The following is a 24,888-nucleotide window of genomic DNA, read 5'->3' as shown; positions in this document are numbered from 1 at the left end:
CCAAAGTTTTTATTTTTGTTTCAAATGATACCTATACTTAAAAAGGATTCAAACTTGGAGGAATGGCAGAAAGGTATTAATAAATTTGTTTGGGCAGGGAAAAGACCAAGAGTAAAATTTAAGATAATGCAAGATGTACGTGAAAGAAGTGGTCTTAAAATGCCCAATTTTAAATTATATTATGAGGCTGCTGCTTCATCATCAATTAGTGACTGGTTTAATTTAACACAAGGGAGATTATTGAGATTATTGGTTGTGATTTGTTATCTGGTTGGCATGCATATTTATTGTATAACAAGAAGGTGGATAATGTTTTTAAGACACATATATTAAGGTATGCTCTGTTGCGAGTTTGGAAAAAATATCGATATAAGTTACATTATAAAATACCAATTTGGGCAATACCTAAATATGCAATAGAAAATATAAATGTGGGATTTAAACATGATGTGACTACATATAAAGAAATTCTTAGGATGGAAAGGAATCTATGGCAATTGAAGCCATATAATATTTTAAAAGAAGGGAAAATAGTACAAACTTGATTCCAGTATGGGCAGTTACAAGCTAGATGGAAGGAAGATCAGAAAGTTGGTATTTCGATAACTGATGAAAATTTGGTAAAACAAATTAGAGTTCAAGGTCAAGAACATATAAGAAGGATATATAATGCATTGATAGAAATAGACTCAGAAACAGAACATTAAAGATTGTATGGTAAAGTGGGCCCAGAATTTTCAGGAGGTCATAACAATGGATACGTGGGGAAAGATATGGGTTAGAAATGTAAAATTTACACAGGCTCAAAATTTAAGAGAGAATTTTTATAAAATGTTTTATAGATGGCATTTAGATCCTAAAAAATTAGCAAGTATGTATCCGAACTGTCAGCCTAAATGTTGGAGGTGTGGTTGTGATGATGCAACGTATTATCATATATGGTGGACTTGTAAAAAAGTCAAAGCTTTTTGGATTAAAATTTGGTGGAACATGCAGAAGATATTTAAGAAAAAGATAAGGTTTTCTCCACAGTTGTTTCTGTTGGGTATTATTACAGATTGTACTGTTATAGATACTAAATTGATGTTGAATTTAATTACGGCAGCAAGACTTTTAGTAGCACAATATTGGAAGAAGGAGGAACTGCCTACTATAGAAGAGTGGACTTTGAAAGTTTCAAACCTGGCGGAAATGGCAAAGATTTCAATATATTTGAAAGAACAATCGCAACAGAGATATATTGTGGAATGGAGAAGATGGATCAAGTATATTCAGAATAAATATGGGACTAAAAAGTTTCATTTAGCATATGAATAAGTATTAGTTTTATATGATGTATTATTAGGTATTCATTATTAGTTAGTAATTTAGTTATGTTTAAGGGGAGTTAAAGTGTGATAGAATTTAATGTGTTTTTTTTAGTTAGTTAGCATATTTTAGCTTAAGTTTGTAAAATTTAATACCCTGTATTCAGCTCTGGGAGGTCGGGGGGGGGAGGGCGAGGGAGGGTAAGTGGGGGGAGGGGGAGGGAGGGAGTTCATGTTTTTAAAATGCATTCTAAAACTTTTCAATTAAAAAAAAAGGATTTATGATGGGTCCTTGCACTTATGACTGCAGCCGCATCCCCAGGGTCACATGATCAAGATTTGGGTGCATGGCAGTCGGCATGGCTTTATGACAAGTCATTTAATGGGAGAAACTACAGTTGCTTAACGACTGCACGATTCACATAAAAACCGCAGTGGTTTGCTTAATAACTGCACCCAAAACATTGTAAAATTGAGCCCAACTCACTTAACGACCACCTAGCTTAGCAATGGAAATTCTGGCCCCAATTCCAGTCATATATTGAGGACTAGCTGGATGATACAGCAGTGGGCTGATATGGAAAAGCTTAAGCAGGCTTGAATTTAAGGTGGGTTGGGAGACCACCAGGAAATGTCAGGGTTAGGTTGAGAAGGCGGCAGCAGCCAACCCATCTTGCTCTCAAGAAAACTACCCAGATGCAGCCGCCCAGTGAATGGGGCCGACTTCCCCACCTCGAAGGCGGCAGCATTCCTTTAATTCCTGCGGAATAGGCAGCCAACGTCAGACATGCCCAGCTCATTGCATCGACTGCACTGCTGCCGCAGATCCAACTCTAGAACCTCAGGGATGCAGGTGGTCCTTGACTTACGGCCACGGAAGGTGCCAGCCTTTCCTTTGCAACAGAAGGAAGTTGTTCAGTGAATTAGAGCCAGTTCTTTTCACCTTTTGTGCCATAGTTGTTAAACAAATCGTTTCAGTTGTGAACTAAATCACGAGGTTGTTAAGTGAACCCAACTTACTGTAGTTTATGGGAAGGCAGCACTGAAAGTCATGAACCAAGATCACGTGACCCCGAGACTGGCAAGCACTGAAATATCTGCTGGCTGCCCAATGTCCAGATGTCGATAGGGGGACGGTGGGAATGTCGTGATGGTTGGAAGCGTGGGGACTGGCCATAAATCACTTTCCTTAGTGCTGCTGTAATTTCCAACAATTGGCAGGAAAATGTTTTTAAATCAAGGACTCCATTTACCTAGAAAGGTAGAAATCCCTCCGCATTTCTGTCCTTGCTCCACAGGGCAGGAGCAGAGGCTGGAACGACATCTTCAGCCCAATCGCTTCCTTGAACGTGGGGGCACTGAAGGCCAAGGTTTTTCCCATCCTTCCTTCCATTGGTGGATTTGATGCCTTTTTCTATTTTTGAATGCATCAAATTCTCACTGCAATCAGCATTTTTAATAAAAAAATAATAAAAAATTAATAAAAAATAATTTTAATAAAAATTTTAATTAAAAATGCTCCATTTTCTTGTCCAATTCCTTACCTTACAGAACTGAAACAAAAAAAATTGGTTTCTTTTGTATATGTATTTTAAGAATCTTCTGGACTGAAACGTAAATTTGGCCCCTGCATTTCTTTGCCTTGTGACGATAGCCATAGACGATGGAAACGCCTTCTTTACAATGACATTTCCAATAGACATTTGAAACATTTTATATACTTTTCCCAATTTCTCAGGTGTTCAATACAAACAGTACATTATTTGATACAAATTCACGATCAATTTTTTATAATTACATTATAATTCAATGTAAATTTCCAACAGATCATTTTCCTAAACATTGTCAATTTTTATTCCTCATTCTTCCAGTGCATCATTGATAATCATCATGTTAAAGATTATAGGATTATATATTTAATAAGTTACTACAATACCAATTTATTTATCAGCTATCAGTATACATAATGTCAAAAAGTACAAATGAAACCTTAATGATAGATATAACTTGTGGCTCCCATCTGTCTGTTCTTATACAGTATGAGGTTGCTGAACAGAAACTTTTACACTGGGTTGTATTTATGTACCTGCTTCTATTGAGAAATCATACATATTTTTTTTCCTGAAAGCTGGAAATCTTTTCAAAGTGAAATAAATAGCTTTGTCTAAGAGTTGGTATAAATCTTTTATCACAAAATCATGGCTGACTCATATTTATGACGGTCACAGTGTCCCAGGGTCACATGATCACCTTTTGCAACCTTCTGACAAGGAAAGTCAACGGGCAAACCAAATTTGCTTAATAACTGTGTAACTAATTGAACAACTGTATGTTTCACTTAACAACTGTGGTAAGAAAGGTCATAAATTGGGGCAAAATTCACTTAACAAATGTCTCACTTAACAAGAGAAATTTTGGGCTTCATTGTGGTCGTACGTTGAGGACTGCCTGTATATGATAAAGCACTAAGATATTTATTGAAAGCAGCTAAAATAACAAGGACAGAGAGAAGGCTTGAAAAACAGTGTTTAATGCTCCTTGCAAGGTTCAGAACTCAATGCAAAGAAAGGAGAAAGGAGTCTTCTGATCTGAGAATAATCTGGTTTTGTTCTTTAGAAGCACTTCCGGTGCACAATGGAAGGGCCGGCTTCGTCATATTCTGGTTTGCTTATCCACATCTGCTGGAAGGTGGAGAGAGAGGCCAGAATGGAACCTCCAATCCAAACAGAATATTTGCGCTCAGGAGGAGCAATGATCTGTGGAAAGATTTTCAAAAGGGTTAGGAGCAAGCAAGTGGATTACAGATCTCACATTTTGGTGGTAGAGAAACCCAGATCCATGAGAACAGCTGTCTTACAGCTGTCTTAAATGAAACTCCATTTATGCGAGTGGTGGGCGCACCTGCCGCTTGTACAAATGGAGCTTCACAGGAATGTCGCTTGCACAAATGGAGCTGTCTGTGCATGCCTGCTGCTTCCGCGGCCCGGTTCAGGACAGGTCACAGCCCAGCACCAGGCCACAACCTAGGGGTTGGGGACCCTGGGCTGAACCCCAAAGTACACCCCAGAGTAGCTTGCCTTTATCTTCATTGTGCTGGGAGCCAAGGCAGTTATTTCCTTCTGCATTCTGTCTGCAATGCCAGGATACATGGTGGTGCCTCCTGAAAGAACGTTGTTGGCATAGAGGTCCTTGCGGATGTCAATGTCACATTTCATGATAGAATTGTATGTCGTCTCATGAATACCAGCTGATTCCATGCCTGTGGAGAAAGTACAAGATCACAGGGGCACCATCCCAATTCCAGTCAGGTTTCAGAATTGATCTAGAATTCCCTCTCTAGCTTCAAGGAGGATTTTTGCATCAACCGTTCACCTTGGTTTATCACTGTCACTACCCCAAATACTACTACTGGGCACAATTTCTTTCTGCAGAATATCTTTGGAAAAGATCTGTGCCCCTCTCGTTTCCAGCACTAGTGTTCGGGTAGTAATGGCCAAGGGCATATGCAACACATATAAAAAGAGGCTGGGTTTTGATTGCACCATTGTGGGTGCCATGTTGGCTTGTCTGACCATCATGTACAACAGAAAAACAAAAGCCTTTAGGATTTGTCATTGCTAACTGGCATATAATGGCTAGCTTCACTGAAAATGTGACTTTAGTGTTTCCTACAGTTTAACTGCAAAGGAGTTTATTTCCTTCCGTTCATTCTTTAGCAATAGCAATAACACCTAGACTTATATACCGCTTCACAGTGCTTTACAGTCCTCTCCAAGCGGCATATAAGAGTCAGCCTGTTGCCCCCAACAATCCAGGTCCTCATTTTACCGACCTCGGAAGGATGGAAGGCTGAGTCAACCTTGAGCCAGTGAGAAACGAAATGCCGAACTGCTGGCAGCTGGCAATCAGCAGAAGTAGCCTGCAATGCTGCACTCTGACCACTGTGCCATCACAGCTCCTATCCTTCCTTTATCCAGAAAGAGGCACTTTGTCAATGATGCTAAGATGCCCCCAGCTGACCCTCCTCCACAGTAGAGACTCACCAATGAATGAGGGCTGGAAGAGGGTTTCAGGGCAACGGAACCGCTCGTTGCCAATGGTGATGACTTGTCCATCAGGCAGTTCATAACTTTTCTCCAGGGATGATGAGGAAGCTGCCATTGCCATCTCATTCTCAAAATCCAGGGCGACATAGCACAACTTCTCCTTGATGTCCCGCACAATTTCTCTTTCAGCTGTGGAAGACACAGGCCGGTTGCACCTGCAGCAGCCCCCAGCAGGGCACTGAACATGCAGGTGTAAGGCACGTACAAACTGAAATAGGCTCCTCTGAGCCCAGGGCCAAGTTGCAGATATGTCCCGCACTAATCCGTGGTCTGTTAGAAGCCACACAGTCCTGAACTAGCTTGTTTTAACCACAGGCCTGATATATAAAACCTAAAACATGCAGTGGATTGTTCCATGTCCTGCACCCACTTTCAAGCCTTTTCTCAGCACTGGTCAGTTGTTCTCTCTTATTCCCATCCTCTGCACAGGACTGTTGTTGGGGGATAAAATAAAAGCAAGTTTCCATGCAAACCTCTTGGATCCTGAAGAAAAAGGAGGGATAGAAATCTAAAAAAAATCAATATAGTAATTGACTAATTGACTAAATGCAGATAGAATTGTGACAATCTTTAGAGTTACATCATTAATATGACCATAACTGGGCCAGGCTATACTAGAGTTCCAATATAGTCTAATTTTAGTTATCATTTTAAGGGCAGTAGAGTACTGTAAAAGTTGCTGTTTGATCACACATTCAGCAGCAAAACATCCAGCTGCATCTCATAGCTGTGACATCAGTCATCTGTCTAGTGCTTTTATTCTTAAGGGCTATGACATCCAATCCCTGTGACTGCAAGGGCCATCATTCTAGAATAAGGCTACAGCTTATTGGATGTCTGACGCCAGCCAATGAGCCGGTCTGGAAGTTCCACTGGCTCAAAGGCTGGTGCTGCCGAGAGAACTTCGCACTCCTAGACCAGGGTCTGCATTACCTACACGAAGGGCTTCTGGCAAGGGATGGGCTGCACCTCACAAGAATTGGGAAGAATGTACTTGGAAAACAACTGGCTCAGCTTATCTGACGGGCTTTAAACTAAACTGAGGGGGGAGGGTGACCAATCTTTAGGATCTTTAGGATTTAATACCAAGCATAAACCCCAAGACAACCAGACAAACAAGGAGATAGGGAGTGAAAGGAAGGAAGCAAAACTCAGATGCAAAGTAGGAGATGTAGGAAGCATACCCAGGGTTAGCCACAAAGGAGCGAGATGCCTATACACTAACACTCAGTTTAGGGAACAAACAGGATGAACTTGAAGTACTAGTAAACTTGGGCAGTACACCAAGTTTTAGTTGCCGTCACTGAAACTTGGTGGGATGAAACTGACAACTGGAATTCACTGATGGAAGGATACAAGGATACAAACTATTCAAAAGAAACTGACCAAACAAAAGAGAAGGTGGAGCTGTATTATACGTAGAGATCACTTCCTCTCTACAGACATGCACACAACGAAGGATGAAAGTCCTCTAGAATGCATACAGGTCAACATAAAAGGGAAAAAAGAATGACATTGCCATAGGTGGATACTACAGGCCACCCAACCAAGCAGAAGAAATAGATGAACCTTTTGCCCATTAACAAACACACCACAGTAGTAAAGAGACAAACTCTGCACCAAGTGAGAAATTGAACAGATTCCTAACAAACTTAGTTGACAACCTAGTCATCCAAAAGGTAGAGGAGGGAACTAGAGGCTATAATGGACCTTATTCTTACTAAGAGAGAAGAAATTAGAGGGGGTTGAAGTTGCAGGAACTTCGGGGGAGTGTGACCGTGTCATATTGAAATTCAATTCAATGCAAACACAAGCAATAGAACATTATCAAACTAGGATCTTAGATTAAAAGAGCTGATTTCAACAAACTTAGAGCTTCCGAAGGATTCCATAGATGAAAATCTTACAGAGGAAAACAACTAAGAAGCTCAGGAAACACTAAAAATATGATTATTAAAGCTCAGTCCAGCACAATACCACTGAAAGAGAAAAACCAGAAATCCAAGAAGAAACCAGTATGGTTGCACAAAGATCTCTCTCTGATAAAGTGAAAGACAAAAAAGATAGATATAAAAAATGGAAAGATTTTATATTATACCAATATATAACCCGAACCTGCAAATATGAAGTCAGGAAAGCAAAGGCTCAGAATGAACTAAGTCAAAATATAATGTCAAAAATAATTTTAAAGTTTCTTTCAACATATAAAAAACAAAAAAAGTCAAGGAAACAATTGGTCCACTGATGGGAGAAGATGGCAAGGAAGTAATGGGCAGCATGGAAAAACCAGAGCTGCGTAATTCTTTCTTTGCATCTGTCTTCACACAAAAAGAAAAACTAGCCCAACCTAATGGAAACAAAACAGAACAAAAGACAGACTAGGAATACAAATTAAAATCAGCAACAAAATGATAAGACAACACTTGTTCTCTCTAGACAAGTTCAAATCACCAGGTCCTGAACATCCCAGGGTTTTGAAGAAGCTGGCAGAAATGATTATGGAAACAGTGTACCGTATCTTGCAAAGATCCTGGAGCACCGTGGAACTACCAGAGGACTGGAAAAGAGCTGATATGGCTCCCATTTTCAAAAAAAAAAAAAAACAGATGCAGGAAACTACAGACCAATCAGCCTAACATCAATACCCGGGAAGATACTGGAAAAGATAATCAAGCAACACCTAGAAGCAAGCAAAATTATAACCAGAAGCCAGCATGGGTTTGTCAAAAATTAATCATGCCAAACAAATTGATAAAATGACAAAATCAGTGGACCAGCAAAATGCGGGATAGACAGCATCACCACCAGATGGATTTGTAACTCGCTGACAAACTGCACTCAACAAGTAATCCTTAATGGAACTACATCTACATGAAGAGAAGTAAGCAGTGAGGTACCACAAGGTTCTGTTTTAGGCCCAGGACTCTTCAATATCTCCATAAACAATTTAAATGAGGGAATAGAAGGGGAACTTTTCAGATCTGCAGATGACACCAAGCTGGCAGGCATAGCCAACTCCCCAGAAGTTTAACCAGATGAATCATGATAGACATGAACAGTGGGCCCTATCTAACAAAATGGAATTCAATGGTGAGAAAAATACAGTTTTACATTTAGGCAAGAAACACCAAATGTACAGGTAAAGATTAGATGAAACATGGCTCACTAGCAGTAACTTTGAGAGGGATCTTGGAGTCCTAGTGGACAATCACTTAAATGTAAGCCAGCACTGTGCTGCAGCCATAAAAAGAGCCAATGCAATGACCCAAAGATGGAGTCTACAAACGAAGAAAATCACAGTTTAACCCAGACAAAGAAAAATCTACAAGATTTTACCATAATATTGGAAATAGAAAAGATATTTTATTTTTCAGGACTTCAAAACAAAACTGAGGATAAGAAAGAAGATTTGATTAAATGGACTAGAGATGTCAGCAGAACCACTAGAGCTTGGGAGACAAAAGATGAAAAGAGAAATTGAAGGAGAAGGAAAGTGGAGGCTTCTAAACGAATATAAAGGGTGAAATTCCCCCTCAAAAGCACCTTACTCAATTTGTCTTTCCCATTTTTAACAACACTTATAAAAATACAGGAAGAATCCCCTGGCAAGCTGAACACACTGACCCAGAAAGCTGCCTGGCCAAAGAAGGCGGCGAGAGCCAGACTCAAGAGAGATGATGTGATCTAACAGACGGAGTACTACATGACTAAACACTTGTTTGAATATGGTTGAAAGAATAGTTAAATTATGGACATGAATGGGTTTCATAGTAAGAGAGATGTGATTCATAAATAGCATAGTATTTTTTATGATATGGGAAACGTAAAATACTGGAATGATTTAAATGTATGAAATGTTTTGGATATTTAAATATAATCAATTTTGAAAAAATATTAATTGACAAGAAATGTTTTGACTAGTGAGGGAAAATTAAGCTTAAACAAGAATTCTGAAAACAGGATCTACAGCAATTTACATGATGATTTTTGGCAAATTGTAAAGCAAGCTGATTTGAAAAGATGCTACCTATTGATGTTACCATTATTTGTATAAATATTAGAAAAATCTTTATATTCAACTTTATAGTTATTGAAAATACTAAGAACTATAATTGCTTAATGTTGGTAAAAGGAGAATATTATTGGAAGAAGAGAGGATCAAGGAAAGGTATTTCTAGTTAGGATGTTGATTATGAAATCATAGAAATTAACTATTAATGATTGTTAAATATATGAAACCAGACAACACGTTGTTTACCAAGTAACAAAGATTGTTATTGTAAAAAATCAATAATATATATATATATATATATATATATATATATATATATATATATATATTTAAAAGCCAATGCAATACTACGCTGCATTAACAGAGGGCTAGAATCAAGTTCACATGAAGTGTTAGTAAGTCCACACTTGGAATATTGTATCCAGTTTTGGTCATCACAATATAAAAAAGATGTTGAGATGCTAGAAAGAGTGCAGAGAAGAACAACAAAGAACATATGAAGAACTGTTGCAGGAACTGTGTATGTTTAGTCTAGCGAAAAGAAGGACACAGGTGACATGATAGCAGTGTTCCAATATTTGAGGGGCTGCCACAAAATAGAGGGGGTCAACTTATTTTTCAAAGCATCAGAAGGCAGGACAAGAAGCAATGGATGGAAACTAATCAAGGAGAGAAGCAACCTAGAATAAGGAGAGATTTCCTGACATTGAGAAAAATCAACCAGTGGAACAGCTTGCATTCAGAAGTCATGGGTACTCCATCATTGGAGGCTTTTAAGAACAGACTGGACAGCCATTTGTCTGAAATGGTATAAGCTTTCCTGCTTGAGCAGGGAGTTGGACTAGAACAGGGCTTTTCATCCAGTGGTACGGGTACCACCTGTGGTACATTGGCACCTGGCAGGTGGTACACGACCATCCTAGAAAAGTGGTAGTGGGGGAGGAGAATGAGCTGAACCGCATAAGCCTGAGCACCTCTGGAGCTGCAGGGCTGTCAGGGCTCAGTGGAAGCGCCAGGATCAGCACCAGGCTCCAGCTGGAACTCAGTGCTGATCCTAGCGCTTCTGAGCCCAGAAGAAGCGCCGATCAGCTGGAATGTTGCAGCATCTCCAGGGTCTTGTGATTTACATTCAGATGCTTGGCAACTGATCCATATTTATGACGGTAACAGTGTCCCAGGGTCATGTGAAGTGACCAAAACCTGCTGCAACCACCCAGCAGACAGGGGGAATAAAAACCAAGCACCCCACCTCACCCCCGCTGCCAATCCTCAACAGAAATGCTCACAACAATGAAAACCTCGGACAGGAGGAAGAGCGCCACCGGGCAAGCAGGCAGGTGTCTTGCTCGGCTGTGGCTTGGGGGGAACTTTTTTCAGTGCCATTGTAACTTCAAACAGTCACTAAGCAAACAGTTGTAAATCGAGGACTACCTGTACTTCATCACTTTTTTCCTTTTTTTTTGGTCATCAAGTTTTTGACACCTTGCTAGGCGACTGGTGGTACTCGGATGTTGCCATATCCTAAAAGTAGCACAATGGGTCAAAGGTTGAAAAGCCCTGGACTAGAAGATCTCCAAGGTCCCTTCTAACTCTGGTGTTCTATTTTCTATGTTCTTTGGGCTGAATGAAGGTGGGGACCTAGATGCTGAGTGCTTGACTTTCAGCAGGAGGTAAGCTGCTGATTTGGTCTGTCAAGCATCAGGTACAGCAGACTGAAACAAGCACATTCAACTCTTTGGTCAAGCTTTGAGGCCTATTGTGTCAATCAAACTCCAAGCTGTTTGAAGTTTGGGTGACAAAGTAAAACCAGATCTTGGTGACTGACAAAAAAATATAATGGTAGCATATCTGTGTCCTTATTTACCAGCTCTGAGAGAGATGGGTGGTTAACAAAGATGAAATATAAACAAACAAACTTTGTAAGTTGCCCAAAGTCTTGTGACAACTAGAAGAGCAGCAAATTAATTTAATAAAATAAATATTTTTTCTCTTAGGTGAAAGCAGGGTTTTTCCCAATGATTTCCTGGGAAGTGTAGCTTTGTGGGAGGGAACCTGCACTCGCTGATCCTCACTGTAGCCATAAAGTTCCTTGCATGGAAGTCATGATGTAGACCTATAAAATGGGCTCATCTACACGGAGATGACATGTCATAAAATCACCAGTCACATCACAAACTAAGCCTCCAAGCAGGAATTAAAATTAAAGCTCTGCTGCTTCCACCTGTAAACTTCCAGTGAAGGGGAGAACATCACCTCTCTGGATCAAACTGCTTGACTTTTTAGAAATCAGAATCTATCTTCTGGAAAATTAAAACCCTTCTGTGGTGTCCGGCTTTCTGTAAAAAGAGAGCATAAGTTCTGAGCTTCTTCTACGTGACATCCTTCAGGGGGCCATCACGCATTTCTCCCTCCAGACTTCTCCTTTCTCAAGACTAAGCATATGCAGCTCCTTCAATCTACCTTTATCAGACTTAGTTTCTAGTTAATAAAACAGAGTGGAATGATTACTTCCCAGGGTTTAGAAATTATATTTCCGTTGGTGCAGCCTAAAGTTACATTTGCTACCGTCACAGTCCCTTCATACTTATGGTTCAGATTCAGCTTGCCATCAATTATTCCAAGAACTGTCCAATAGATGCCATTACCAGGCAAAGTATCCTCCACCTTACATTGCATTCTGTGCCCTGAGTGCAAAACCTTAACTTGTTCTTGGATAAACTTTGCTTTCAACCCATTTTCCCAGCCTCTTAAGATCATTCTGAGGGCTGTGTCTGCTTTTAGGACACTCTTCAGGGCAGCTATGCATCCATTAAATTGCCATGTCATCCAGACCATGCTCACTCCAGCCTGGCTTTGTACATGGGCATGAAGGACTTTGTTCCCTGAAAGAAGAGCCGTTTTCTTCCTCGGCAGAGAAAGAAATGCTAATACAGTCTCCCCTCCACATCACTGCAGAGCCTAAGTAGTCTCAATCCCACCTTACCAGTGGTGACAAAAGAGTAGCCTCTCTCTGTAAGGATTTTCATGAGGTAGTCCGTAAGATCCCGGCCAGCCAGATCCAGGCGCATAATTGCATGAGGCAGGGCATAACCTTCATAAATGGGCACATTGTGAGTGACACCATCACCAGAGTCCAGGACGATACCTTGAAATTAAAAAAAAAGGGGAAAATGTTTTTTTTCCTCCCACCTACTAGCAAAAGCAGGGTGTGTAAAACCTCAAGAGAGATGCCCATTTGTGTGTGGCTTAAGGCTACCGTCACAGCCTCCCTTCCCTAGCCTGAAGTCCCTTGGAGCATTCATAGGGGTCCAAGGTAGCTGGAGACCTGCCCTTAGAGGCCATTGAGACTTTGCCCATTATAAGTATTGATCTCCAGCACAAGCTTATAAACTTGCATAAGGCCAATTGGCTATGGCTTCACCTAAAGAATCCAGTCAAGAGATTAAACCAGCCTGGCTAAAAGTTGCATTTATCATGTTCCAGGTACCAGCAGGGACAGGTGGAGCAGATTGGTAAGGGGAAGCAGCTGGTAGAAGATGTCCATGGAGCACTTCTAAGCAAGCCTTTAAAGCAAATGCCTCCTTTGCCAGGTTCTTGCAGCCCCAGGAAGAAATGCAGCTGCTTTAAACAGCTTTATTTCCCTTTCAGCAGCGCTGTTGGACTTGTTTCTGGATTTGCTGTAGTTGTAGTTGTAGAGTCTTTCAGATGAGATGGGTGGTGTAGAAATGTGATGAATTAAATGCTATGTGTCAATGCTGCTAACATCGGATGTTCTTGCTTTGACAACATATGGAGATGCAGCCATTTTCCTTCTTATGTTTTACTCTTAGAGTTAGAATTAGTTGATGCTGGGGGGAGGAGGAGGAATGTGTATGGGAGTTAGTTAGACATAACAATATTGCAGTAATATGAGAGTCAAGGTTTTTTGAAATAAGAGATGATAAGAATTGGCGGGTTGGAGAACTGGAGGGAAAGACTGCATTTCAAATTAATTGGAGAATGTGATTTATGACTGTTAATTAGAGGAGGGATTTGTGCTAGATACTATGTGTTCAGGGGAGGGGAATTCAAATTTTGCCTTCACTTATGTTCGTGCCGATGTTATGCTACTCGAATAAAGATTCTTTAAGGAAAACAATGCCTTGAAGTGCTTTGAAGAGTTTCATCTGTTGGAACCATGACACTATGTATGTATATATGTATGTTACAAAATCACACAGAGGACTGAAGTACTCACCAGTGGTTCGGCCAGATGCATAAAGAGACAACACTGCCTGGATGGCAACGTACATGGCCGGGACATTAAAGGTCTCAAACATGATCTGGAGGAGGAAAAACAAAAATCAGGAACAGGACCAAGACTGGAGAAACCAACCACCAAGAAAGGGGTTTTTCTCAATAATTCTTGGGAGCTGTTGTGCAAAATCCAAGGGGCACCCTCTATAACTCTAAAAACAGGGGATCCAATCCTCTGTAAGACTCTCTTGAAAATGAAGAGGATCTGTCCAAGGGGAGATCTCCACTTCTGGTTTTGCCTAGGAAGCTTCTGAACTGCCTGCTTTCTGGGCCTCCCAAATCCTTCTTTGCACAGATCACGTTGACCAACATCTCAAGTTCTGCCCATGACACTAGCTTGCAGCAGAACCAGGATTTCTGCCTGCTTGCCGTCATGAGGATGCAGGCGAAGTAGCTCCATCCCACATATCTGCCCTTTCCCACAGCGGCCTTGGGATGGAGGATTTACCTGGGTCATCTTCTCTCGATTTGCCTTGGGGTTCAGGGGTGCCTCTGTGAGCAACGTGGGGTGTTCTTCCGGGGCCACTCGCAATTCATTGTAGAAGGAGTGGTGCCAGATCTAGACAAAAGGACAGTGTTGTTGAGCTTCATTTGCAGCAGGAGGGGGTTTAGAACGATCAAACGCAGCTACCCTAGCACTGGGACCCCCACTGCAGCTGGCTCCCCATGGCTATTCATATTCAGCTGGCCCTCCACGGGTGCTCCTTCCCTGCTCCTTCCTCCCTGATGATTCACAGAGGGACAACTGGCTGTGTAGGACATTTAACCAAGCATCCCGGCAGCCGATTTGCATGCAGAGGAGTAGGGGGGCTCGGGCGCTGGGGTGGTTGCTTTGCTGCAGTCAGCACAGAGCATCCTCCGCATGGGGGGGGGAAGCAGCCCGTGGGGGTGGGGGGGTTTCCCCTTCCCAGCAGCCCTGGGATCGGGACCACCCAACCAGCTCGCCACGTGGTCAGATCAGGTGGGCTGGGGCTGCCCGACCGGCCTGAAGAGCAAACAGGAAAAAAAAAGAGCCTTAAAAGGTTTAAGTGGGAATTGGTAGTGATGACATTTTATAAGGTATTGTTTCCCTTTGTGTATCAAATATAAAAGATTCATACTTTAACATACATCCCAGAAGCTTTTTTTCTGGGGTAATTCAATTAAATGCACATCTGTCTCCAATTCCGATTTTATTTACTTGGAAACTGGCAGGTTGTGGTTTGAACTAGCTGATTAAATTCCAACAGACAAATCAATCAAGGCATAAGAAAGTGTGCCTGAATTCTCTCCAGCTGCTTCCAGTCAGAAATTTTGCTTAAAGACCTGAAGGTCAGATACATCCTTTGAGTAAAAGCCCACCTTCTCCATGTCGTCCCAGTTGGTGATGATGCCATGTTCAATGGGGTACTTCAGAGTCAGGATTCCTCTCTTGCTTTGGGCCTCGTCCCCCACGTAGCTGTCTTTCTGGCCCATCCCCACCATCACGCCCTAGAAAGCAAAGGCCGGGCAGGGGGTAAGGGCAAGCAGGCAAAGGAGGCAGAACCTACTACAAGTGTTGAAAAACGTTTAATTTTCTCCAGCCAGGGCAGACTCGACTCCTTGGCCTAGAAGAGGGGCCAAGTGCTATCCAACATTCATAGGGCAGCTCGACCTTTTCACAAACTTTAACAAACAAGAATTGGAGTGTTGTCATAGCTGAGCTGGTATGAAAAGCCCCCTCCCCTCCTAGAGAATGAAATATTTTGGAGAATATTAAAAGAGGCAGAATATTATATTTCCCCTAAGGGAGAAGGGGAGAAACATGTTTTTAAAGGCAGAAATAGGAAAAACAGCTTCAAGCAGAAGCCTGAAGTCTTTTGTAATGGAGATTTTGTAATCCATTCAGAAAGACTTGTCTGTCTGTCTGCTTTTTTCCAGGATCAGACTTACATCCCGGATGAGGCTGGAGCCAAACAAACTGTCCATTTCTAGGGAGCTGATCTCATTCCTATAGAAAATGCTAAAAGGTCTGCAGTTGAAACAACTCAGACTGAATCTTCTTCAGACATTTGACTTGTTGTATTTTGAGGGTGATTGCTAGTTTCATAAATCCAAATGCAGGAGATGTGTGACCTTTGCATTATTAGCATTTAATGTACATTTTCTTGATTGTTCTTACATGAAGCATTTTCCTTTCAGATTTTAATTAGTAGCATTTCATCTCCTCTTTTCTCTGAATACCTTTGATATCGTACCCAGATCCTGTGGTTGTTTTCAGCAGGAGAGGAACTGACCATCTTGATGCTCTGGATCCCTTAGCAGGCTTTTGCACCCCTTCTGAGTACATAATCACTCCCCACCCCCCAAAAAAGAGCTTGAGATACCAACCTGATGACGTGGGCGGCCCACAATGGAGGGGAAGACTGCGCGAGGAGCATCATCCCCAGCAAAGCCAGCCTTGCACAGCCCAGAGCCATTATCACAAACCAAGGCCGTTGTCTCCTCTTCACACATGGCTCTGATAAAAAGTGGTGCAGGGGACCTCACAGGGGACCTGGAAGGACAGAATAGTTTGGCTGTGCTGGGAAGCTGATGGTTCTTTGCTTGGAAGAACCGGGCTGGGTAGGCAAGCAGCGGCAGCAGGACTTATGGCAGGTAGCACAGCAAGCCCCAGGTCCAAGTCAGAAGGGGAAGAAAGCACATCTGGGGAAACTGTTTCTGAAGGCATTGAGCCACAGAGATGTCTCTCTGCATGGGCTTCCAAAAAATGCCAGCGGGAGCAGATCAGGAACTCTTGCAGAAGTTTTGTTGCTACATCACAAAATGCAATTTCTTGGATTCTTTAAGCAGAACCTTGCTTGACAGGCTAACTGGAAGGAAACCATACTATATGTCCAACAATCAATCAATTTTATTTAGGCCCGAAAGGCCCAAAAGATATATGTGTGCTGCACTTACTGGCGCCTATAAAACCCATCATGCTGACATCTTAGCAGCTCCCCCTCACTGGATTTCAGCTTTTCGAGAGGCAAACCAGAAGCCTTGATTGATAGTAGCTGCAGCTTATCCTTACAGGTGCACCCAAGGAAGCTGTATCTCGAGGGAGAAGTATTAGCAATGGATGGGGACAAGAGAATTTTGTAGCAAATGAACTCAGGATTGCTAATGGGGATTTTGCCTGTGCTGTGCCCTCCAGCTGCTGTTCCTTGCCCAACTGAGACAAAATGCCTCTGATACAAGAAGAGCATTTCACTGCATGGAAAAGTCCCAAAGAAACTTCAGTAGGATAAAACAGAAAACAAGAAGTCTTTGCTACCACTAGATGGCTCTTTGAAATGGCATAGCCAACCTACAGCACCTCATAGGGTTTTGTTGAAAAAAATCTGATGAGAAGGCACTAGGCTGCCATTGAGCTCTTGTACAAAAGGTGGGGGGCATCAAATAAATCAAAAATAAATAAATCTGCTTATTATATCAAGGAGTTGCTCATATAGTTCTACAGAGGAATTACTGAGTCTGTCATTTGTATTTCTATAACTGTCTGGTTTGGCACAGCAACCAAATGGGGCAGATAGACACTTCAACAGATAGGACTGCAGAAAAAACAATTGGTACCACCCTGCCTTCCATCGAGGACCTGCATGCTGCATGAACCAGAAACTGAGAAAATATTTATAGACCCCCTCACATCCTGGACATAAACTATTTCAACTCCTTCCCTCAGGATGCCACAATAGGGCATCGCATGCCAAAACAACTAGACATACAGTTTTCCCCCCCAGTGCCATTATTCTGCTAAACACGTAATTCCCACAACACTGTCTTCTACCTAAGTATATTTATCCATGTAGTGTGGCTGTTCTCTTTCTCACCTTTCTTATTACCTACTCCTATTGGTATCTTGTAATTTATCACTTTGTTGTTGGTATGTATACTGAGAGCTTATATACTGGACACAAATTCCTTGGGTGTCCAGTCACACTTGGCCAATTAAGAATTCTATTCTATTCTATTCTATTCTATTCTATTCTATTCTATTCTATTCTATTCTATTCTATTCTATTCTATTCTATTCTATTCTATTCTATTCCATTCCATTCCATTCCATTCCATTCCATTCCATTCCATTCTTATTCTACTCTACTCTATTCTACTCTACTTTATTCTTATTCTAGTCTGTTCTGTTCTATGCTGTGCCATGCCATGCCATGCCAGCATGTAGACCAGGGCTACGAATGTACAATAGCTATTGGTACAATCCATAATGACTCTCTACACTCAGAAGAGTGAGCATCTTTGCTGGAATCAAATACAGCCCTTTCCACCTGGGTCTAGCCCAAATAAATGGATGATGCTCTGTTCCATCCCTTCACATTCAGGGAATTCTTGACCAGCAATTCCCAGCCCACACTAGAGTTTCCACATGTCCTGTGTGACCCAGTGCAGTTTAATGACCAAAGGGCAACTTCATATTCACCTCTAAAGATCATTGGGTAATATTAAACTAATATTTTGTACCATCAACTTTTTTCCCCAATTGCCAACTAGCTAAAAATAACTGCTGCATTTGAATTAAATTTTCTTTCAGCTTTATATCTTTAGCTTTTAAGGATACCATAAGTCATTCTAATATCCAAAGAGGCAACAGAGGCAAACAGGCTCAGCACTTTTGCAGACCAAAAGACTCCAGTCTTTGCTCTATCCCAGTCCAGGCTGTGTTTCTCTCCTCACTTCAGGACTTAATGCATGTTTAGGTAAGGTCTCCCAGACCACACAGCTCTTAAAGCTAAGCAGCTACAGAAAGAGGAAGGAAAGATGATGTTCCCAACCTCAACATTTGCTTCTCTAAAAGTAAAATTCTTAAAGTATTTGAATGAAAACCTGGAAGGAGCAGAAACATCCATGATGGTTTAGTGGTCCCCAACCTTTCTGGCTTTGCAGACCGGTGTGTGGGGGGAGAGGAAATGGTTCTGTGTGAGTGGCAGGCTTTGCACGTGCGCATGAGTGCTGCCGCTCATGCAAATATAGCTGCATGCATGTGCTCACCTGCCACTTGCATGGTCCTGTTCCAAATAGGCCACGGCCCAATCTCAGGCTGTGGCCCGTGGGTTGGGGATCCCCGGTTTGGGGGATTTCATGTCTAATTTCCTCCCCCAGACGATGCGGTATTATGATGAATTTAAACAATCCATCTTTTTTAGCACAAGAAGCATGGCAATGTGAGACCTGGTGATTTGCTAGAGTCCCTTGTCAGTAGATGGCCACAACCTCTGAACTTTCCATCCAACCCAACAGCTCAGCACATGAATCACAAAGCGGTTATGGAGGAGAGCTCCAGCATGGGTGAGAGTAAAGAGAAACATGAGGTACACCAAGACTTTCCCCAAAAATGAAAATAATCTTTTCTAGTTCTGCCTTTTTAGAAAAAAGCCTCTCCCTATATTTCAAATCCAGGCACAACATCCCACTTTTGTAACATTAAAAAAGAACAAACGGTCAGATTCTAGGAACTGATACTTATTTCAGTGGAATTTTTTTAAAAAAATACAAATGTATTAAAGTAACAGAATAAAAATAGTAGGAATGGAATAACATGTGATCTGCCTGTCTTGAATCATATGCAACATTCAGAAATAGCAATCCAAATGCTACACAATTTTCCCCAACGTTTGTTTCCAAACTGCCAGATCCAGCTTTTCCTGATCCTCCAATTTAGGTCCTCCCTTCCCTCATTCTGGAAGCCACGACAGAAGCTGCTGAGGGTGTTTCACCCCTCCTGCAACTGAGACCTGCCAAAAGATTAAACACAATCTTTTTGTCAGTAACTCAAGAGTTTTGAGGGCTATGCAAAGATTCCCTGGGACTCTGAGAGGACCTAAAACACCAGAGACCTGACTGCTGTTTCTCAATCCAGATGGGATCCAACTACCACTTCTACTTTCAAAAGCAGCAGCCACAATTTTCAGAGGCAGCCCTTCCAGGGATCTATCCGATCCTTCCCAGTCTTCTCCCTGAGCAGAACCTTTCCACCTTACTCACCGAGTGCAGAAGAAAATTCCTTTCCTCAGGGACTTTGCTCTGGGGATGCCTTCTGTATAAATACCAGTGAGATTATAAAACCCCAGAGGCGGATCTTCCCCCAATCAAGACCCTAAAAAGGCCAATGAGTAGCATGTTAGCCATATAAGGTGCTTTATTTCAGTATATTGACCTTGGCTGATGGTAGAACAGAGCCCAGTGAATTGTAAGAAAAATGTGTGCGGTAAAAAAAGTTGGAAAGCAACGCCTCAGTTGTGAATTCGCTCCTTCTTTGCTACACTTTCAATAAACAAATGAGGGTCAAGTCCTTATAAGCCACAGTTGGAGAAGGAGGAAGGGAGGGACGGAGGGAAGAAGGGAGGGAGGGAGGGAGGGAGGGAGGGAGGAAGGAAGGAAGGAAGGAAGGAAGGAAGGAAGGAAGGAAGGAAGGAAGGAAGGAAGGAAGGAAGGGAGTTGCAGCACCAAGCAATGAGGTGAGAAAGCTTCCCAGAAAAGCAAGGCTCTTGAAGGCAAATCCTTCAAGACAAAGAATCTCCCTGCTGCTGGGAAGATTGCAAGGATGTCCTTTCACTTGTGGAGAACCATGGGATGAGCATGAAAGCAAGAAGGTGCACCCCAGAGTCTAATCAATTTGGGAAGGCTGAGGGTGGATTGGGACCTGGAGGTCAGATCTGTGCCTTTCCTGCCACTGAGAAGTCTGCTTCATTTTTGCAAGTCTTTTACTTTGTTTTGCTAAGTTTGTAGCTGACAGAACCAGCACCTGATCTGCAATAAACACACATCTACCATGATTTGTGGTAGGCTTAAGCTAACAAAATGGCAACTAATCTGGGCACAATGACAGTTTGGGGTATATTATGGCTGTTCTCAGAAAACATCTATTTTGCAGAATCTAAAGAGGCCTCTTGAATCCAGCTCCACCCAGGTCATCTGCTGGAGCCTACAAAGCTCTCTTGGGCAAAATTTCTCTTGGCCGCTTAAACATTGTTCTTAGTATGTGTCTATTTTTCAGATCCCCTTCATGGATTACTGCCTTGTCGTGGCGAAGGGGCTTGCGTAATTCAATGAAGCTATGAGCTATGCCGTGCAGGGCCACCCAAGACGGAAAGGTCATAGCAGAGAGTTCTGACAAAACGTGATCCACTGGAGAAGGAAATGGCAAACCACTCCAGTATCTTTGTCATGAAAACCCTATGGACAGTACCAAAAGGCAATACGATATGACGCTGGAAGATGAGCCCCTCGTCCAATATGCTACTGGGGAAGAGCAGAGGGCTAGTACTTGTAGCGCCAGAAAGAATGAAGCGACTGGGCCAAAGCCGAAAGGACGCTCAGATGTGGATGTGTCTGGTGGTGAAAGGAAAGTCCGATGCTGTAAAGATTTTTTCTCCATAGGAACCTGGAATGTAAGATCCATGAATCAAGGAAAGCTGGACATGGTCAAACAAGAGATGACAAGACTAAACATCGACATCTTAGGAATCAGCGAACTAAAATGGACAGGAATGGGTGAATTTAATTCAGATGACCATCAGGTATACTACTGCGGGCAAGAATCCCTCAGAAGAAATGGAGTAGCCTTCATAGTCAATAAAAGAGTAGGAAAAGCAATACTGGGATACAATCCTCAAAATGACAGAATGATCTCAGTTCGAATCCAAGGCAAACCATTCAATATCACAGTAGTCCAAGTCTATGCCCCAACCACCGGTGCTGAAGAGGATGAAATTGACCGGTTCTATGAAGCCCTACAGCACCTTATAGAACTAACACCAAAAAATGATGTCCTTATCATCATGGGGGATTGGAATGCTAAAGTAGGAAGCCAAAAGATAAGCGGAATAACAGGCAAGTTTGGCCTTGGAGTACAAAATGAAGCAGGGCACAGGCTGATAGAGAATACGATGGTCATAGCAAACACTCTTTTCCAACAACCCAAGAGACGGCTTTACACATGGACATCACCAGACGGTCAACACAGAAATCAGATTGACTATATGCTCTGCAGCCAAAGATGGAGAAGCTCTATACAGTCAGTAAAAACAAGACCAGGAGCTGACTGTGGCTCAGACCATGAGCTTCTTGTTGCAAAGTTTAGGCTTAAATTAAAGAAAGTAGGGAAAAGCGCTAGGCCACTCAGGTATGAATTAAATCATATCCCTGTTCAATATACAGTAGAGGTGACAAATAGATTTAAGGAATTAGATCTGATAGACAGAGTGCCTGAAGAACTATGGACAGAGGTTCGCAACATTGTACAACAGGTAGCAACCAAAACCATCCCAAAGAAAAAGAAATGCAAGAAAGCAAAATGGCTGTCTGAGGAAGCTTTGCAAATAGCTGAGGAAAGGAGGGAAGCGAAAGGCAAGGGAGAAAAAGAAATATATGCCCAATTAAATGCAGAATTCCAGGGAATAGCTAGAAGAGATAAGAATGCCTTCTTAAATGAACAATGCAAAGAAATAGAAGAAAACAATAGAATAGGGAGGACCAGAGAACTTTTCAAGAAAATTGGAGAGATGAAAGGAACGTTTCATGCAAAAATGGGCATGATAAAGGACCAAAATGGCAGGGACCTAACAGAGGCAGAAGAGATTAAGAAGAGGTGGCAAAATTACACAGAAGAACTATACAAGAATGAGCTTAACGTCCCTGATAATCACAATGAGGTGGTCACTGACCTCGAGCCAGACATCCTAGAATGTGAACTGAAGTGGGCCTTAGAAAAGCTGAGCAACAACAAAGCTAGTGGAGGTGACAGTATTCCAGCTGAGCTACCGTATTTTCTGGCGTATAAGACGACTTTTTAACCCATGAAAATCACCTCAAAAGTTGGGGGGTCGTCTTATACGCCCAGTCGTCTTATACGTTGGAAAATCAGTGGGTGGCGTCTGGCGGCTTAGCAGCTGGGGAGTGCACGCGTGTGCAGGACTGCCCTGCCGGCTCCCGCCCGACGCTCCTCCCTCTTGAGGCAGCATCGCTCCCCGGCTCCTAAGGAGTCCTCGGGGATGCTGCCTCAAGAGGGAAGAGCCGGCTCCCGTCCGACGCTCTTCCCTCTTGAGGCAGCAGCTGCCTCAAGAGGGAAGAGCATCGGACGGGAGCCGGCAGGGAAGTCCTGCTCCCGTCTGACGCTGTGCTTCCGCCGGGCGGTGCTGGCCGAGACGAGCCAGCAGGCAGCCGCCGTGAGCGCGGCGCTGAGGGGCAGCGGCAGGACGGCCTAGCGCCTGCAGGATGGCCAGCAGCCCCACGCGCAGCAGCAGCCGCCGGCTCAGCAACAGGTCCGAGCGCAGGAGCCGCACCGCCAGGCTGCCCAGGAAAAGCAGCCACACCGAGAGGCTGCACGCCCAGTCCAGCTCCATGAGGGGCAGGGCGGGAAGCCGGCCGGGAAGAGGGACCGGGAGCCCGGGCCGAGCGCGCCTCGGCCAACGGTGAGAGGGAAGCGGCACATGAAAAAGAGGCTGCGGGCGGAGCTGCCCCGCCCTGTGCCGAATGGGAGAAGTTCAAGGCCTGGGGGGGGAAGCAGGAGGGGCGCCAGCCATGGCGGGGTGGCGGCTGCCCTCCGGCGCTGCCTGCCACCTGGGAAACACTGCGCCTCGGGGGCCGGCAGAAGCGCGGGAGCAGCGGGAGGGCCGGCGGGGCCAGTCGGGCCTTCGCTTCCTCTGCGACAGACAGGGAGGGCAGGGCATGTAAGTATTTCCCAGCGTATAAGACAAAAAACCTTGAAAAACCTCTTAAAAGTAGGGGGGCGTCTTATACGCCGGGTCATCTTATACGCCGGAAAATACGGTATTCAAAATCTTAAAAGACGATGCAGTAAAAGTGCTACACTCAATTTGCCAGCAAATTTGGAAAACTCAACAGTGGCCACAGGATTGGAAAAGATCAGTTTACATTCCAATTCCAAAGAAAGGCAGTGCCAAAGAATGTTCAAACTATCGCACCATTGCACTCATTTCTCACGCTAGTAAAGTTATGCTTAAAATCCTACAAGCTAGACTCCAGCAGTATGTGGATCGAGAACTACCAGAAGTACAGGCAGGATTTCGAAGAGGCAGAGGAACTAGAGATCAAATTGCTAACATACTCTGGATCATGGAGAAAGCTAGAGAGTTCCAGAAAACATCTACTTCTGCTTCATTGACTATGCTAAAGCCTTTGATTGTGTGGATCATAACAAACTGTGGCAAGTCCTTAAAGAGATGGGTGTACCAGACCATCTTATTTGTCTCTTGAGAAACCTATATGCGGGCCAAGAAGCAACAGTGAGAACTGGACACGGAACCACTGATTGGTTCAAAATTGGGAAAGGAGTCCGGCAAGGCTGTATACTGTCACCTTGCCTATTTAACTTATATGCAGAGCACATCATGAGAAAGGCAGGGCTAGATGAATCAAAAGTTGGAATTAAGATTGCCAGAAGAAACATCAACAACCTAAGATATGCAGATGATACCACTCTAATGGCAGAAAGTGAAGAGGAACTAAAGAGCCTCTTGTTGTGAGTGAAGAAGGAGAGTGCAAAACTTGGGTTGAAACTAAACATTAAGAAAACCAAGATCATGGCATCTGGCCCTCTCAATTCCTGGCAAATAGATGGAGAAGAAATGGAGGTAGTGACATATTTTATTTTCCTGGGCTCCAAGATCACTGCAGATGGGGACTGTAGCCAAGAAATTAAAAGACGCTTGCTCCTTGGGAGGAAAGCCATGGCAAATCTAGACAGCACACTAAAAAGCAGAGACATCACCCTGTCAACAAAAGTGCGTATAGTCAAGGCTATGGTCTTCCCAGTTGCAATGTATGGCAGTGAAAGCTGGACCATACGAAAGGCTGAGCGCCAAAGAATTGAGGCCTTTGAACTATGGTTCTGGAGAAGACTCCTGCGAGTCCCTTGGACTGCAAGGCGATCAAACCGGTCAGTCCTAGAGGAGATCAACCCTGACTGCTCTCTAGAAGGCCAGATCCTGAACCTGAAACTCAAATACTTTGGCCACCTAATGAGAAGGAAGGATTCACTGGAGAATAGCCTAATGCTGGGAAAGATTGAGGGCAAGAAAAGAAGGGGACGACAGAGAATGAGGTGGCTGGATGGAGTCACTGAAGCAGTAGGCGTGAGCTTAAATGGACTCCAGAAGATGGTAGAGGACAGGAAGGCCTGGAGGAATGT

The 24,888-nt window shown here is 43.1% G+C and overlaps 1 protein-coding gene across 2 annotated transcripts; it reads right to left on the bottom strand.

The window, feature by feature from the left end:
• Positions 1-3,816: 3,816 nt before the first annotated feature.
• ACTG2 (actin gamma 2, smooth muscle) lies at positions 3,817-19,777 on the bottom strand. Of its 2 annotated transcripts, XM_081333919.1 has the most exons (10): positions 17,822-19,635; positions 16,641-17,711; positions 16,071-16,236; positions 15,063-15,191; positions 14,170-14,280; positions 13,663-13,747; positions 12,409-12,570; positions 5,351-5,542; positions 4,385-4,566; positions 3,817-4,063 (listed from the first exon to the last, which is right to left on the bottom strand). In XM_081333919.1, exons 2-10 carry the CDS (start codon positions 16,928-16,930, stop codon positions 3,920-3,922), a joined length of 1,461 nt encoding a protein of 486 aa, XP_081190045.1. In that variant the 5' UTR covers positions 16,931-17,711; positions 17,822-19,635; the 3' UTR covers positions 3,817-3,919. The 2 variants fall into 2 exon arrangements, with proteins under 2 accessions (XP_081190045.1, XP_081190046.1); XM_081333920.1 differs by lacking the exons at positions 16,641-17,711; positions 17,822-19,635 and adding an exon at positions 19,722-19,777.
• Positions 19,778-24,888: the final 5,111 nt, after the last annotated feature.

Source organism: Vipera berus, assembly GCF_964194415.1.
Source record: "Vipera berus genome assembly, chromosome: 8".
Classification (NCBI taxonomy): Eukaryota; Metazoa; Chordata; class Lepidosauria; order Squamata; family Viperidae; genus Vipera; species Vipera berus.
Note: the sequence above shows the minus strand (reverse complement) of the source record. Positions and strands in the feature narration are given on the sequence as shown.

Bases quoted from the DNA above. Each gene is read 5' to 3' on its own strand.
- ACTG2 (XM_081333919.1), bottom strand. From the start codon at position 16,930: ATGCTCTTCTTGTATCAGAGGCATTTTGTCTCAGTTGGGCAAGGAACA. The intron at 12,571-13,662 runs GTGAGTACTTCA...TTTAATTTCAAG, and splicing joins TGCATCTGGCCGAACCACTG to GTATCGTCCTGGACTCTGGT. The intron at 4,567-5,350 runs GTGAGTCTCTAC...CTTTCTCCACAG, and splicing joins CTTCCAGCCCTCATTCATTG to GCATGGAATCAGCTGGTATT.